The sequence below is a fragment of the Cucumis melo genome, chromosome 6 (assembly GCF_025177605.1).
Source record: "Cucumis melo cultivar AY chromosome 6, USDA_Cmelo_AY_1.0, whole genome shotgun sequence".
Taxonomy (NCBI): domain Eukaryota; kingdom Viridiplantae; phylum Streptophyta; class Magnoliopsida; order Cucurbitales; family Cucurbitaceae; genus Cucumis; species Cucumis melo.
In genome coordinates, this window is record NC_066862.1 from 3,679,228 (window position 1) to 3,695,659 (window position 16,432).

The 16,432-nt window shown below is 33.7% G+C and overlaps 3 protein-coding genes across 3 annotated transcripts; all 3 read left to right on the plus strand.

Annotated features, from left to right (window-relative positions):
• The first annotated feature begins 5,167 nt into the window (after positions 1-5,167).
• Positions 5,168-6,706, plus strand: LOC127149987 (uncharacterized). Its single transcript, XM_051086575.1, has 5 exons — positions 5,168-5,455; positions 5,535-5,586; positions 5,692-5,760; positions 5,843-5,957; positions 6,571-6,706. The coding sequence occupies exons 1-5, from the start codon at positions 5,168-5,170 to the stop codon at positions 6,704-6,706; spliced, it is 660 nt and encodes a 219-aa protein (XP_050942532.1).
• Positions 6,707-8,529: 1,823 nt separating this feature from the next.
• LOC103483643 (calmodulin calcium-dependent NAD kinase) lies at positions 8,530-11,341 on the plus strand. The gene is made up of 9 exons (XM_008440357.3): positions 8,530-8,674; positions 8,776-8,970; positions 9,064-9,287; positions 9,376-9,434; positions 9,617-9,841; positions 9,935-10,064; positions 10,159-10,475; positions 10,571-10,715; positions 10,818-11,341. Exons 1-9 carry the CDS (start codon positions 8,662-8,664, stop codon positions 11,079-11,081), a joined length of 1,572 nt encoding a protein of 523 aa, XP_008438579.2. The 5' UTR covers positions 8,530-8,661; the 3' UTR covers positions 11,082-11,341.
• A 2,723-nt stretch (positions 11,342-14,064) lies between these two features.
• Positions 14,065-15,692, plus strand: LOC103483644 (40S ribosomal protein S15-4). Its single transcript, XM_008440358.3, has 4 exons — positions 14,065-14,220; positions 14,296-14,447; positions 14,531-14,588; positions 15,295-15,692. The coding sequence occupies exons 1-4, from the start codon at positions 14,218-14,220 to the stop codon at positions 15,541-15,543; spliced, it is 462 nt and encodes a 153-aa protein (XP_008438580.1). The 5' UTR covers positions 14,065-14,217; the 3' UTR covers positions 15,544-15,692.
• The last annotated feature ends 740 nt before the right edge of the window (positions 15,693-16,432 follow it).

The window sequence follows — 16,432 nt, forward strand, 5'->3', positions numbered from 1 at the left end:
ATTTTAATTACATGCAAATGAAGACCAATTTGTGTAAAATAACAAATAAAAAGGTAAAAAATGTAAAATGAAAATTTTGGAATTTTGGAAACCCATCTTTCTTGGGCATCCAAAACTATCCACATGCCCTCCTGAAAATTCAATTTCGGAAACAATATATTAGTTTAAATTAATTATAAAGTTAATACACGATTAATTCAATCTAATTAGATTTCTAAAGTTTATAAATATATATATATATATATATATATATATATTGGAAAAAGATGTAAATCCAAGCATGATTGTTTTGTGTAATGTTTGGGTAGAAAAAATGGATAAGAGATAAAAGACAAAAGAGTAGTTATTCTCCAACTTCAAGTGAAGTAAAAAGGTAGGTCACCTTTTCACAAGTTATTTATTTGTTTTTATTCATTTTATTAGTTGAATTTATTGTTATAGGTAAAAAAATATTTAACTTCTTTTATGAGAATATGTTTTTTAACAGAAGAAAATATATGAGTTACATCCATATCTACCTAGTCTATCAAAGTAAATTTTTTATTTTTGTAAGACTAACTTTTATTCTATTCTATTGTTTATTAAAAGGTGATAAAGTTGATAGCAACCCTATTTTTTTTCATAATGTTTTTATGCTAATTAAAGTGACCACAAAACCATATAATTAAGTCATATGAGTTTATTTATCCATTTCGTATAAATTATTTTATTATAGTAATTATAGAGATGTTTGATAGAATCTTTATTCCCATGAAGTACATGAGAATAATTATCATTTAACATGACTCGTCTTCTACCAATTAGAATTTTCTTTATTTAACGAGAAGGTTTAAATATAAAATAAGTATTTTTATTCAATTAAAATGTTAATCAACGGTATAACATGTAAAGGATTGTTAAAGTATTGTTATTCAGTCAAAAAAGAAAAAGTAATGTCGTATATATTTTACTAGAAACAAGAAAAAGGACATGGTTCGTTGTATTGTTCTAAAAGTAATTTAATTTTCAACTATACATCCATCTTTTCTTTAAAAATTATAAAATGTTACATGTTATTCTGAATTTTTATTTTTGACATAAAGGTATGTATTTTAATGTTTGTCATTCAACTTTACAAGATTAATTATTTTGGTTAGTATTGTATTGTGTCACATTTTAGTTAATATTTATTTTAGTTAATTAAATGGGCTTAAAAATATATATATAAATGTTTATTAATTTATCTAAGTCATAATATCTAACCTAAACCTAAACCTAAAATGGATAGAGTTGAATTGCGTGTGTATTAATCTCGAAGTTAAAAATTTAAATCTTCTTCGATACACTCGATCTAAAACCTTTATTTTTTTAAAAAAATCATATATGATATTATATATATATATATATATATTGTTTTTTTTTTTTTGTAATTATATATATCTTTTTTCTTTTGTCGAATACACAACAACTCTGGGATGGAAAATATAAGCTTCCACTTTGATGAAACCTTTGGCTTCTCAAATTTATATATTCAACCTAATATTTAGGGTGTGTTTGGGCCTCGGGTATGGGGGGAAAAGGAAAAGAAATTTGGGCCAAACCTTGTTTGGCCCAAGTGTTATGGCAAAAGGGGATTAGGAAAACCCTAATCCCCATATCCCCTATTTTATCCTACTATTCAGCCGCCGACTGCCTCTGTTAACCCTACTATTTTCCGGCCGCTTTCCGTCGATTTCCCTGTGTTTTCCGTTCCCTTTTCGTCGCGTTATCTTCGATTATCTCCATTTTACCTATCTCTTCTCCCTTCCTCTTCCTCTTGAAGTTGATTTTACCTATCTTCGATTATCTCCATTTTGTTGAGAAAGTTTGCTATATTTCACCGATTCGTGACCTCCGAAACGCATTTGCTCCTCTTATCCTCTACCCGAAATGATCTGTTCGTGTTCCATTATTTTATCCTAATCTCCCTGAAACGCCTCTCACCCTCTCTATTTTGCGTTTCGTTGATCGGTTGCGACGAATGTCCGTGACCTCCGAAACGCTTCTCATCCTCTCTATTTTTCGTTTCGTTGATCGGTTGCCACGAAAGTGCGTGACCTCCGAAACGCTTCTCATCCTCTCTCCATTTTTTCATACCATTTCGTCCATCGAACAAACCATTGCCGCTCCCCACTCTTGCCGATCGTATAACCAGTTTACTGCACTTTTTTTGTTTAACCGAAGGGGTATGTTGTCATTGATTCTACACTAAATCGAGGAAAGGAACTCGAGTAGGGGCATGGGAGCATGGCAGTGGTTATCGGTGTGCACCAAAGGTATGACGTGCCTATGATGAGGATTGTGGTGGTGGTTCTGATTTCATCTTTTCATGTTTGTTCTTATTTTCAGTCGATTATGCATTCATTTGTTCTTCATATTGCCAGTGATGAGTTCAATTATATATTACTGATTCTGTTCATTTTGTTTTAAATCTTTATTTGTCAACTTTGTTAACCATCATCCGACTGTTGTTGTTGATGTTCATATGTGATAAATTCTGGATTTCTTTGTTGTTCATCTTTGTGATCAATTGTCTTATTGATGTTCAAATGTGATCAATTGTGGAACATCCCTCTTTGTTCTTCATATTCGTTTCTGAACTTGTTTAATGATCATGAATCTCTGTTCTTGACATCCATATGTGATTTTCATTTGATTTTTCCTTCCTCTGTCATCATTTATGTTGGAAGTCTGGATTTCTTTTACAACTTGTTAAATTTCATTTGATTTTTGTTTCCTCTGTCATCATTTATGTTGGAACTCTGGATTTCTTTTACAAGTTGTTAAATTTCATTTCATTTTTCCTTCCTCTGACATGATTTATGTTGGAACTCTGGATTTCTTTTACAACTTCTTAAATTTCATTTGTTCCATTGAATTTCATTTTTGTAGCCTGTGTACTTGTGTTGAAAAAATTGTCTGCCTACTCTGTACAGGGTTTGACTGCTTTTCTCAAATCCCCTATTTTATGGGATTCTTCTTTGACTAAATTAATTCTTGTATACCTATTTATTACTATATATTTGGATGTTCTCACAGCATTACATGCCCCATTCTCTTCCCGTTTTCTTATACTTTGCAGTCCCCTTTGGTATGTTCATAAGATTTGTTTCCTCTAATTGCTTTTCATTACATTTGCCACTTTAGCCATTGTTTTCACTACTTTACGATTGAATAATCTTTAATCTAACTTTTAAAACCACACTTGTTTGTTTTTTACAATTGCCACTTTTGCTTTGTGCTTGAAATTTTTCCTACTTAATTTTTTTTTACAAAACAAATATGGTTGTTGTAGTTTGATTTCTCCCTATGGCCTCTTTTTGGTGTTGTAGTCTGTTTTCTCCCTATGGTTTTTTTCCCTTTGCGCACTGTATTCTCACACTCCCGACGTTTTTATGAACATGTTGATCTCTATTTTATGTCTCTCGTTGGTTGCTTGTGTTTTACATGTGATGTTACGAAGTCCACCGCACTAAATTGTACCATAAATGCGTTCTCTTGAACGTCTTTGATGGTATTTATTAACTTTGAGGCAACTTTCTTTCCCATACATTATGTACTAACACTTTTTTTTGGTACGGTCCCATGGATTTGTAAGCTTTCGTTTCTTTTTAAGGTATGTTTCATATGCGTTTTTTCGTTTATTTTTTACAATACATAATCTTTACGGCCATGCATATGTAATGACAATGTTGGTTGGTTGTGTAAATCTTCAGGTTGTCCTACTTAAAGAATTCGTAATTGAGGTACAACGGCTTTAAACCTCATTCATTTATGAAGTTTATGTATATGTCCTGTAATGAATTCTTTTCTTTCTTTATTATTCATTTCTGTTTCTTGTATAAAACACTTTGCATTATATGTTATAAATTGTATTTTTCTTCGTATGTTAAATTATAGTATTCTTTATTAATTTCTTTCCATACTATATTTGCCACTGCCCGTATGTATGTTAGCTACTGTTTTGAAATTAACAAAACTTGCCACTGCCCGTATGTATGAATTTTTCTTACTATCGATGAATTTGATAGTCATTACATCAAAATTAATTAACATTATTATTTAAGAAAAGTTGATTGTATATGTAAATGAATAATAATAACATAGTGAGCTATAGAAAATTAAATAAACGAAGATGTTTCAACAATATTATTGAGATATTCATGTATGTAATTTGGGTGGTAACGTTAAATGGAAATAGAATTCAAAATAATATTTTTGAACTAACTTTATTTTATGTAAGATGTAGTGGGTTACAAAATTACTAGCTTCCCTAGTTAATTTACAAACATTTTGGTTTACAAAAAAATTAATTTAGAAACTTCTTCAATTATTTTACAACAAAGTAATGGCAAATATATGTTACAAACTCCTAAAAAATGTATATTTATAAACATAATGTAAAGAAATTCTATTTATAAACCAATTTTACAAAATCTCTCAATTAATTTATAAACCAATTTTACAAAATCTCTCAATTAATTTACAAATAGCACCTTTTTTTTGTCATTCAAATAAATTATGTTTATTATTATTATTATTATTTTTTAAGAAACAAAAATTAGTTTAAACTCCCATAATTAATGTAAAAAAAATGTATATTTATAAACATAATTTTACAAACTATTTACAATTAATTTGAAATTAAATAAAATTTCAAAACATATTTTCGCATTTGTGTCGCTTCTAAATGCATTTCTATTGGACGAACACATAATTAGTTTAAAAAAATGGGTTTCCAAATATACGTAATGAAGTTTCCAGGAACGTATTTTCAAAAAAGTAGTACAAGTCAATTACTTAATTTGTAAACATATTAACTTAGTTTACCTTTGAAGATATTTCCAAAATTTCAAAACCTAGATTGGTAGTAGGTGATTACGTTAACAACATTTCAAATTAACACGTTCTTAGGATTATTTTCCAACAGGGTGTGAATCTATAATTTATAATGGATGAACATGAGTTGGCGTCTATTGTAAATGCGTTCATAGCATCCCAACGACAGTTGTTACTAATTTTGGAGCTTTTGAAGAACGATACGAAGAGGATAACGCACATCCCGTATGAAACTAGGCATAGGATTAGACAGTTAGCTTACTTTCGCATGATTCATGGGTCAGACCTTGTCTGTCGCCAAAGTACGAGAATGGACCGAAGATGTTTCGCCATTCTGTGTCACCTACTGAGGACCATTGCTGGACTAACGTCGACGGAAGTCGTCGATGTTGAGGAGATGGTAGCAATGTTCCTCCACATTCTTGCGCACGATGTGAAAAATCGTGTCATTCAACGAGAGTTCATGCGGTCGGGCGAGACAATTTCCCGCCATTTCAACATGGTCTTGTTGGCTGTCATTCGACTTCATGATGAGCTGTTGAAAAAACCACAACCGGTGCCTAATGAATGCACAGATCAAAGATGGAGGTGGTTTGAGGTACACATTTGTCTCGAACTACGTACTTCCAACACAACGACGTTAGTTCTTCTCAATAATTTTTAGTTATGCGGTGCAGAATTGCCTAGGTGCATTAGATGGCACGTACATAAAAGTCAACGTTCCAGCAAGTGACCGGGCTAGGTATAGAACACGCAAGGGGGAGGTGGCCACAAATGTACTTGGCGTGTGTGACACGAAAGGAGATTTTGTTTACGTACTTGCCGGTTGGGAAGGATCAGCTGCGGACTCACGCATCCTCCGTGATGCCCTTTCAAGACCTAATAGGCTTAAGGTGCCCAAGGGTAAGTAACAAGGGCATTGTACCTGTGAATGGAATTTTAGAAGTAACAACTGCGACATTTTAATCGTGCATTGTGATTACAGGCTATTACTACTTGGTTGATGCCGGGTACCCAAATGCGGAGGGTTTCCTGGCACCATACAGAGGGCAACGCTATCACTTACAAGAATGGCGTGGCCCTGAAAATGCACCTTCAACGTCCAAAGAGTTCTTCAATATGAAACATTCTTCTGCTCGTAATGTAATCGAAAGAGCATTCGGTGTCTTGAAGGGTCGATGGGCGATACTGCGGGGAAAGTCATACTATCCTGTAGAAGTTCAATGTCGCACAATACTCGCATGTTGTCTCCTCCACAACCTTATCAATAGGGAGATGACAAACTTTGATATAGAAGACAACATAGATGAGGTTGATTCCACCCACGCGACTACTGCCGCGGATGACATACATTACATAGAGACGTCGAATGAGTGGAGTCAATGGAGGGACAACCTTGCAGAAGAAATGTTTACTGAATGGGAGTTGCGTAACCAATAGAAAAATTAAATGTTCCCCGTTCATTTTCATACTTAAGTAGTTATGCCAATAAGTCTTATTTTGTCATAGTTTTTGTAACATGATTATTTTGAATGTATTGGTTAACCAATTAACTTACTGCCAAACTGTTTTTCAGCAGGAGTTCATTGTACTATGAAATTAATCGTATGTATGTTATCTAATCATACGGAACTTAATGAAACTAATATGTTTTGCGTTTTACGTCTAGCATGACAAGTTCATCGAGACTACCTAAACATACTTGGACTAAAGAGGAAGAGGCAGGCCTCGTGGAGTGCCTCGTGGAGTTGGTAAATGCTGGTGGGTGGAGGTCCGACAATGGGACCTTTCGTCCCGGGTACTTAAATCAACTGGCGAGAATGATGGCGTTCAAGATCCCAGGTTCTAATATCCATGCTTCAACCATCGATAGTCGAATCAAATTGATGAAGAGAATGTTTCACGCACTTGCGGAGATGCGTGGCCCAAACTGTAGTGGTTTTGGGTGGAATGATGAAAAAAATGCATCGTCGCTGAGAAAGAAGTCTTTGACGATTGGGTAAAGGTGCGTTACTAGATATTTGAACACTTGTTTGATTATTTGAATACATGGACTAATAATTTATTATTGCACTTATACAGAGTCATCCGGCGGCGAAAGGCCTCCTTAATAAGTCGTTTGTCCACTATGACGAACTGTCGTACGTGTTTGGCAAAGATCGTGCAACAGGAGGTCGGGCTGAGAGTTTTGCGGACATTGGGTCAAACGATCCTCCTGGGTATGACGCATTTGCTGCTGATGCTATGCCAGATACGGACTTTCCGCCAATGTACAGTCCGAGATTGAACATGTCGCCTGATGATTTGATGGAAACAAGAACCGCTAGGGTCAGTGAACGTAGAAATGTTTCAAGCGGGTCTAAGCGGAAACGTCCAGGACATGCCACAGATAGTGGGGACATAGTTCGTACTGCCATTGAGTATGGAAATGAACAACTTCATCGCATTGCTGAATGACCTATCCTACAACGTCAAGATGCTACCCAAACACGTCAAGAGATTGTTCGACATTTGGAGGCCATCCCTGAGCTCACATTGATGGATAGGTGTCGCTTAATGCGTATACTCATGTGTAACGTCGATGACATGAAAGCTTTCCTTGAAGTTCCCGACCATATGAAGTACCCGTACTGCAGCCTCATTCTTCAAGAAAACCAATGACTAGTTGGTTTGTTTTATTTGTATTAATGAAACTTTTCTTACTTGGACTATATGTTATTCTTCTAACTTGTTATGTCTTATTATATAACGAACTTTAAATTCTGTTGAAGTTAATTAGTTTGTAGTTTCGTTTCGCTTTCAAATGTAATGGTATGAATTGTTGTATTATCCTATTAATGTAGTGTTTTCGTTCAAGTTTTTTTTTTTACAATATTTATAAGTTGCTAATACGTGGAAATAATTTGGTTTAAATACGCTTACGGATTTACGAATTAATTTTGGACGACATAACGTAAGAGAATTATATTTTCAAAACCTAGTTACAGAATTATGTTTAGATTATTCTAATTACATAATTGAATATTGATCATGAAAAAAAAATTATATATTTTTTATTCTTATATTAACATTCCTTATTTAAAAAAATAACATAAATCTAATTAACGTAATCTTTGCCCCAAACAAGTTTTATAATAATACTACAATCATAACTCTTCCTCCAAACACATTTTATAATAATACTATAATAATAATCTTTCCCCCAAACACATATTATAATAATACTACTATAATAATTCTTTCCCCAAACACATATTATTATAACACTACTATAATAATCCCTTTCCCAAACACATACTATTATAACACTACCAATAATAATTCTTCCCCCAAACATATATTATAATAACACTACCAATAATAATTCTTCCCCCAAACACATATTATCATAACACTATCAATAATAAATCTTCCCCCAAACACATATTATCATAATACTAGGATTATCATAATCCTAGGATTATCATAATCCTTTTCCCCCATAACTCTTCTCCTCCCCCAAACACACCCTTAATGTTATGGTGATTGACCTAATAATTTATGTGATTAAGGAAAGGCAAATGTAGGTAGTGACATAAATAATAATATAAATTAAAACAACAGTAAAATTATGAGTTGATTTCTGAGACTCTTCCAAATGAAATAGAAAAATGAAATTTTGACCCACGTACTTTTCAAATCAGTGGAAAGCTCGTCGTATTTATTTATGAACCTCCAAATTCAAACACCATCAAACAATTCAACATCTTCTTCCTCTTCCTCCCATCTTTCTCTTTCTCTCTCTGCTTTTTCAATCTTTTCATCATGAAGCACCAAGGTATTCATTCAAACCCATTTTAAAAAAAATTCTTTCTTTCTTGTTCTTTGAAATTCACCGAATGATGAACGTAACTCTTTTTCTACTTGTTTTATGCTCAGATGGCGGTTTTGGGAAAGTCATTCCAACATCGCACTATCTTAATACGTCGTTCGTCGGAGGCGTTTCCGCCACCGGTAACCGCCATTTCCGCCGGACTTCCAAGCCTGTCATCAACAATCAGAAATTGATTCCGCATCTACGTAGGACGGAGTCTGGCCGTGTTGATTTCTTGGAGAGATTTTCGCATTATGTTGGTAAAATCTTTAGGATTTTTAACTATCTAATGAATTTTTATTATGAAAAAGGGAAATTTTTTAAGTCTTAAAATTTTGGGTTTTCTCTTGCAGCGAGGCAGTTGGGGATTTCAGATGTAGATGAGTGTCCTCAACTCTGCAAGTTAGCAAACAACTATTTGAGGAAGACGAAAGGGTGTGAGGAAGAAATTTATGCATATTTCGCTAGTGAAGCTGAGGGAGAATCTCTGTATGTGAAGTTAGTGAATGAGTTTGATCAATGTATTTTGAGTTATTTCGCCTTCCATTGGAGCCAAGCTTCATTGATGATCACTCAGGTACAATTCAACAAATTTCCCCCAAAAAAAGTCAACACGAATTTAAAATTTCAGCGTATCCCTTAATTAATGGCGGATTTATTGATAGGTTTTGGGTGTTGACTCCGAGCACAAGAAGTTGAAAGACCTTGTGGTGGCAGCCACTAGGTGATTCCCTTATTCATCTTTGTCAATTTGCTTGAGAAGTCAATTTTGGTTCCTGAGTTTTGAACTTTAAACACAACAGCATCTTAACTATAGGATTGAGATCCTTTAGATAACTTTATGAAATGAAGATTCTGAATAATTGTCTCCTTTTTTTTTTTTTTTTTCTGGCTGTTATTTTATAGGAAGCAAAGATTTGATAGGGTGAGTAAGGATTTGAAAATGACTAGGGTGTTCTCTACTTTGGTGGAGGAGATGAAGAAGATTGGATGTGCTGCTTCTAAGGGCGAGTCGAAATGCTCCCTTACGACTCCACGGTCATCTCAAAGACAGAGGAGCCCTGTGCTTCTTCTGATGGGTGGTGGCATGGGGGCTGGCAAGAGTACTGTCCTCAAAGACATTCTCAAAGAGTGCGTAATTTTGTTCATGAGTCTCTAATGATCGGCAAAACTTTAAGATTTTTTCGAACAAAGTTTTTGATAGTGAGTTGCTAAATTATGCAGGCCCTTCTGGTTGGAAGCTGAAACAAACACAGTGAAAGTAGAGGCAGATGCCTTCAAAGAAACTGATGTTATCTACAAAGCCATCAGCTCAATGGGCTATCACGACGACATGCTTCAGACTGCTGAATTAGTGAGTGTTTCTCTTCCGCAAAACCACACATTTAATTACATCTCAAATTGTTTTGACGACTAAACTAACTTACCTGCGTGATAAATCACAACAGGTACACCAGCCTTCAATTGATGCTGCATCTTCGTTGTTGGTCACAGCATTAAACGAGGGACGGGATGTGATCTTGGACAGCACTCTGTCGTGGGAGCCATACGTCATGCAGACAATTGAAATGGCTCGAAATATTCACAAGCGTAGATATCGAATGGGAGTTGGGTACAAGGTAGAGAATGGCAAAGTCACAGAGAATTACTGGGAGCCTGTGAGTGAAGAAGAAGAGGATGAAGAAATGCAAGATAGAATGCCATATAGAATAGAGTTGGTTGGAGTTGTTTGTGATGCTCATCTAGCTGTTGTTAGAGGAATAAGGTAAGAATATAACTCAAACTTTTGGAGCTTTGCCTTTAATTTGAACATCTTAAGCCATTTATGGTTCTAATAAAGGTTCTAATGGATTTGAACAGGAGAGCCATAATGATGGGAAGGGCCGTGAGGGTAAGTTCACAGTTGCAATCCCACAAGAGATTTGCTAATGCTTTTCCAAAATACTCTGAAGTAGTTGATAGTGTCAGGTTATATTCCACCAATTACATTGGCAACCCACCCAAGGTATGCTAAATTTTTTCCTTGAAACTTGATTATACAGTCTTTCCAAGAAAATGTCAAATTTCATATGTATTAATCACTTCAAACGTGCTACCATATTCACAGTTGATCCATAGAAAAGATGGCACCGACCCGTTTCAGACGATTGATGCGGAAGCAAGTGCGTGTTTGACAACGTTAAGCAATTTGAACCCCGATGCTGAATCCGTTTACGAACTATACCCGAACCCAAGCCCATTTTCTGAACCTGAGGCCATCTGGAAAGAAATTGCTTTGACCCCTTCGAGGTTACATTCTCAGAAAGAGCTGAGATCTGCAATTAAAAAGATAGAAAGTTCAAGAACAATCTCAAGTGAAGTAGAACAATGAAAAACTTGTAAATTTCATGGTGGTTGAAGTGAAGTTTATGTTAAAGACGATAATCTTCACTTTTTAAAAGGAAGAAGGAGCATTTGCAGTTTTGACTAATCTATCAAACGCAATACTTCTCTTTTCTTATGGTTTTGATTCAGTTCGACGCATTTGTCGGCTTCTTTTTGGCGATTCATTCGGTTCATAAGAATGTTGAAACTATGTGAGACAGACCTTATTGGTCATCCCAAATGAATATATGATATGGTTTAAACGTAGAGGACAAATTAGAGTGGACATATAAAATAAAAGTTTTACTGTTCGGGTATGTTTGGGGTGGAAAAGGATTAGAAAATTAGAAACCGTGTTTGATTCAAGGATTATGATAAATGAGATTAGGGTGATAACCCTATCTTATACTCTTTTATAACCCTACATTATCTTATCCAAATTATCCAATCTAAATTCTATTATTGTTTTTTAAATTACTACAATTTTAATTATTCTCCCAAACACATATTATTATAATATTACTATCGTAATCTCTCTCCAAACACATACTATCATAACATTATCTTTTATATTCTTTCTCCTAAACACATATTATCATAACACTATCAATGATAACCTTTCCTCCAAACACGTATTATCATAACGGTGGGATTATCATACTCTTAAGATTATCATAATCCTTTTCCCCTATAATTCTTTCCCTCCCCAAACGCACCCTTAAGGTTTAACAAATGAGATTAAGATTATAAAAGAGATTAAACAAAGAAGGATTTAATTACCATACCCATTCAAAAAAAAAAAAACATTTATTCTTTCCATTGAAAAATAAATGTCGTTTAAGGTATTTATGGAAGCCAACACATTTACTTGGCCACCTACCTTAAAAGTTTATCTACCCAATCATGCAAAACCTTTTAAGGCATGGTACCAACTTCATACGATTAAAAAGTACGACAAATATTAATTTATCCTCTTAAATTTTGAGTTGTTTGAACTTAACTTTATGAATTGATTTAGATTCTTTTTCTAAAAGTATTGGATTAATGCAGCGAGGTAGAAAAATCGAATTTCTAACTTCAAGTTATTGGCTTATAAGCTCGTTTTGATTGTACTTCATAATTAGTTAAATTCGATTCTTTTTATAATCAAACTTAAATGAAATGTTATTCTCTTCCAAAATTCTCACCAAAGTACTCAACGAATTATCACTATGTATTTTTTCTTTCTAAAATGAGTAGAGAAAAATAGATGTAGACCAAAAATGGTAAAACTACTAGAATTTAAGGAATAGTTGTTTAATATTTATTTCATTTTCGTAGTTCTCTTTAAATTAAAAATCAATGGTTGCATTTGAAAAGGTCTTATACATGTATGAAAGTTATAATCTTAATGATTTAAAAACAAAATTGTAGTAAAAAACTTGGATTCATTTCAAAATTTAGTTTTCTTTTGATTCGTGATTCAAAAATTATTTTGAAATTAAAAACAAAAAAATTTGTGGCAAACAAAAACAAAATCTTTTTTTGATTGTATTTTAAAACATTCAATTTAAAATTTTGAAATTTAGACTTAAAATTCAAAATTTGTGTTTGTTTGTCAATTTAAAACTATAAAACTATAATATTGTTTTAGAAAATTAGCTATTTCGTGTGTTGTTTTTTAAAATCGTTGTTAGATACAATTATACCAAACACGTTTTAATTATTATTTCTTTTGTATTTTTTGTTTTTTAAACCGTAAAAATAATATGAATAACAATCCCTAGTTTTTAAATTAAAATAATAATTAACCTAAAATCATAATTGGGTAGTAAATTTTGATACTTTTCCAAATGACAACAAATAAGCAGTGACGTAGTAGATATAAACTTTTCAACTTTACGCCAACTCATCCACTACTTATATCACTTAAAAAACCGTAACTCGTAAAATAACTATCACACACCGACTTCGTAAACAAACACATTATCCATATGTGAGTTAGACATAATTAGATAATGTCAAAAGGAAGTACATTGTATACGACTTTATTTGATAGCCTCTGAAAGAGAGTAAGTAAATTACAAGAAAGAGCGATTCTCACCCTCCTCTTGTGTTTAGTTGGATTAAATTATACACTTCATATACAAATTTAGATATTGAAGTGTTACAAACTTAGAGTTTAGAAGATTTAGGGTTTATATTACACTGGCCGGTGAAAGTAACTTTTATGCAGGTAAACTCAAAAGACAAAATCAGATTGGAAAGTGGACGAACAGATAAACTTACAAAGGGTTCACGATGACGAACGAAATATACAAAAATATCCACAAAATAATTGTCCACTTCCCTGGGAATGCCATATCATGTGAATACTAATTTTTAGACTTGGGTGGCAAATTTGAATGCACATGGGAGTTAATAATTCCGCGTTGAAGTAGATCATTGGGTTGTGCAATATTGGCCATTGAAGAAAGGTCACCACCAAAGATCTTCATTTTGGTGGGAAATTGTTAATTCCCAAGGAGCCCTCCACATGCCCAACCTTTGTTGACTATTTTTTCAAAATAAGTTGAGAAAACCCTTGAAGTATTTTTGTTTTGTTTTTTTAAAAAAGTTAAATGATATTTAAATCAGAAAAAACAATTCTATAAAGAATATGATTTTTATAAATTATTTTCTAATTTAAAATATCATTTTTTTTTAACTATTTAAAATAAAAGTATAAAATTATTTGAAAGACATTTTAAACTTATTTAAAAAATATTGCCAAAACTCAAGAACCAAATAAGTCTATTTTATAAATTTGAAGATTAGAAAGATACATTTATTTTTAAAATTTGGAGGCTAAATACAAAATTTATTTGAAAATAAAATTCAAAGACTAAATTTAAAACTCAAAAAATTTATGGGCTTCGTTAATTGGATACTGGGCCCATTTTCATCATAGCAACTTATCTACGAGGCCGATTAATTACATTTAGGCCCAAGTGGAATAGTAAACATTACAGGTCCGTTTATGCTCTCAAATAAAATTGTAGTCTAAGGGCTTCAGAGTTTATAAATGATCTTAATTTGACAATTTCGCTCCACTCAAAACCCTAGCAGCCAGAATCCCCATTTGCACTCACTCTACGGCTTCTTCTCATATCTGAACTCCAACCATGGTAAGGCTCGAGGAATTCCTCGCATTCGGTTATGAAATGTGTGTACTCCATTTGACCTAAGTTTCATGTTCATAGGCGGACGATAATCCCGATGTGGCGGCGGCGGCAGGAGTCCCGAAGAAGAGAACTTTCAAGAAGTTCAGTTTCCGTGGAGTCGATTTGGATGCTCTCCTCGACATGTCCACCGATGAGCTTGTCAAGCTCTTTACTGCCAGGGCTCGCAGAAGGTAATTCAAATGATATATATGGGTGATGTTTTGGAATGAGTTTACTTTCTGGTTTTGACGCTTCCCTCGATCTTCTGTTCCAGGTTCCGTAGGGGTCTGACAAGGAAGCCAATGGCTCTTATCAAGAAGCTGCGTAAAGCGGTAATTATTATACTTCGTGTTTTTCTTTCTTCCAATTTGTTCCATTTTGTAACTGGAATAGTGAATTCCAACTCTTGTTTTTTCGAAAAACTAGTTCAGGTTTATGCGATTACTTTCATAATTTTGGTGCGTTTATGTCTTGTTGGATATGAGTGAACTAGATAGCTGGTTTTATTGGTTGATATTCGATGAGTGGGTTTTGGAAAGTAATTTGTTGTGTTTCCTTTTACTGGTTTTTTTTAACTTCAGTCCAATACAAAGCCTGTCAATTGATTGCACCTTCAAACGGATATCATAGATGGATAAAAGCATGCAATATCCCTAATGCATTTGCGTTGTGGAAATGTGGTGTTTTGTATGGTTTGTTGGCTCTTCTGATATTTGTCCAAGTACAAGATTCGCTTGAATTTCCGCTTATTTGAGCTATTCTCCTTCTCAATTATTTAAATTTCAATTAGTGGTGAAATAGGATGAAATCTCCCACATGGTTCTTGATGATCCAAGAATCCGACCCTCATGTTGTCAAATTCATCATCAATCATGACTAATTTGCATCTTTCTCCCTTAGCTTTTATATTCAGATTAAATTCTTTTCCCTATCTTCTACGAATGCTACTGGTTATGATTTTTTTGTGGGTTGATGATGGCTTGGAGATCGTGATAAGTGATACCAGTCTCATATGGTTTTTACCTCTTATATCCACAGAAACGTGAGGCTCCACCAGGTGAGAAGCCAGAACCCGTTAGAACTCACCTTCGTAACATGATCATAGTACCTGAAATGATTGGAAGTATCATTGGAGTTTACAATGGAAAGACCTTCAATCAGGTTGAAATCAAGCCTGAGATGATTGGCCATTACCTAGCTGAGTTTTCTATATCGTACAAGCCTGTTAAGCACGGTAGACCTGGTATCGGTGCTACTCACTCGTCGAGGTTCATTCCTCTCAAGTGAGAAGAGCCATTTTTGGGTCTTGGATTATACTCTGCATTTCTTCAAGTTTTATGGATATTTAATTATTTTTCTTTATTAGTCTATTTTTGGCTACTTTTTGACTGGAATTTAATTTTCTACAAACAATGAAAGATAATTTGACGGGTTCAGACGCTGGTTCTTGATTTACTTTCTCCATCCAAAAGTTAAACCAAGACATCTATTTGTTTGATCTAAGAATGCTTGAGATGTTCGTGGGGGATTGTCTTTGTGTGCTTTTTAAGTTTCTGTTTTTTCAGATTGTTTGGAGCCGCGTTGTTTATTAGTTGGATGCTCTTCCTATATATGTTCACTTATGATGGTTGTAGGCACAAACTGGTCACTGGTTGATGTAGTTTCATATGACTTACTACGTTATTGTTGTTGATCATCGCAACTCAACTTTTTTTTATTCTGTGGGGGAAATGAACAATCATCTTTTTATTAGTTTTAAATGTAAAAGGCATAAAATTGTTTGGTTGTACGTAAAAGGAAAATTATTTTAAGCAACAATCGTTTGAAAATATATAAGTAATTCAGAATATTAGTCTTGATATTTTGCTTATATAAACAAACAAATGATAATTTTGGTGCTCTCAATAAGTGAATGTCGCACGTGGTTAGCATATTTTCTGGAATTTGAGCTTTATGTGTTGAAAAATTACAAGGAATTGCCATTTGAGTGTAATTATTTTTAAAAATAATCTAGTCAAATTCTGACATTTTGATATAACATTTTAATCAGTTTAAATTATGTCTAGGCTAATCGAAAGAATCTAGTTCCATGCATGTTTACGGACACCTATTTGCACACAGTGGCTTGCTTTAAACCTTGTCAACTCAAGTCCCCAACGATCCAATTAAGTCAGCT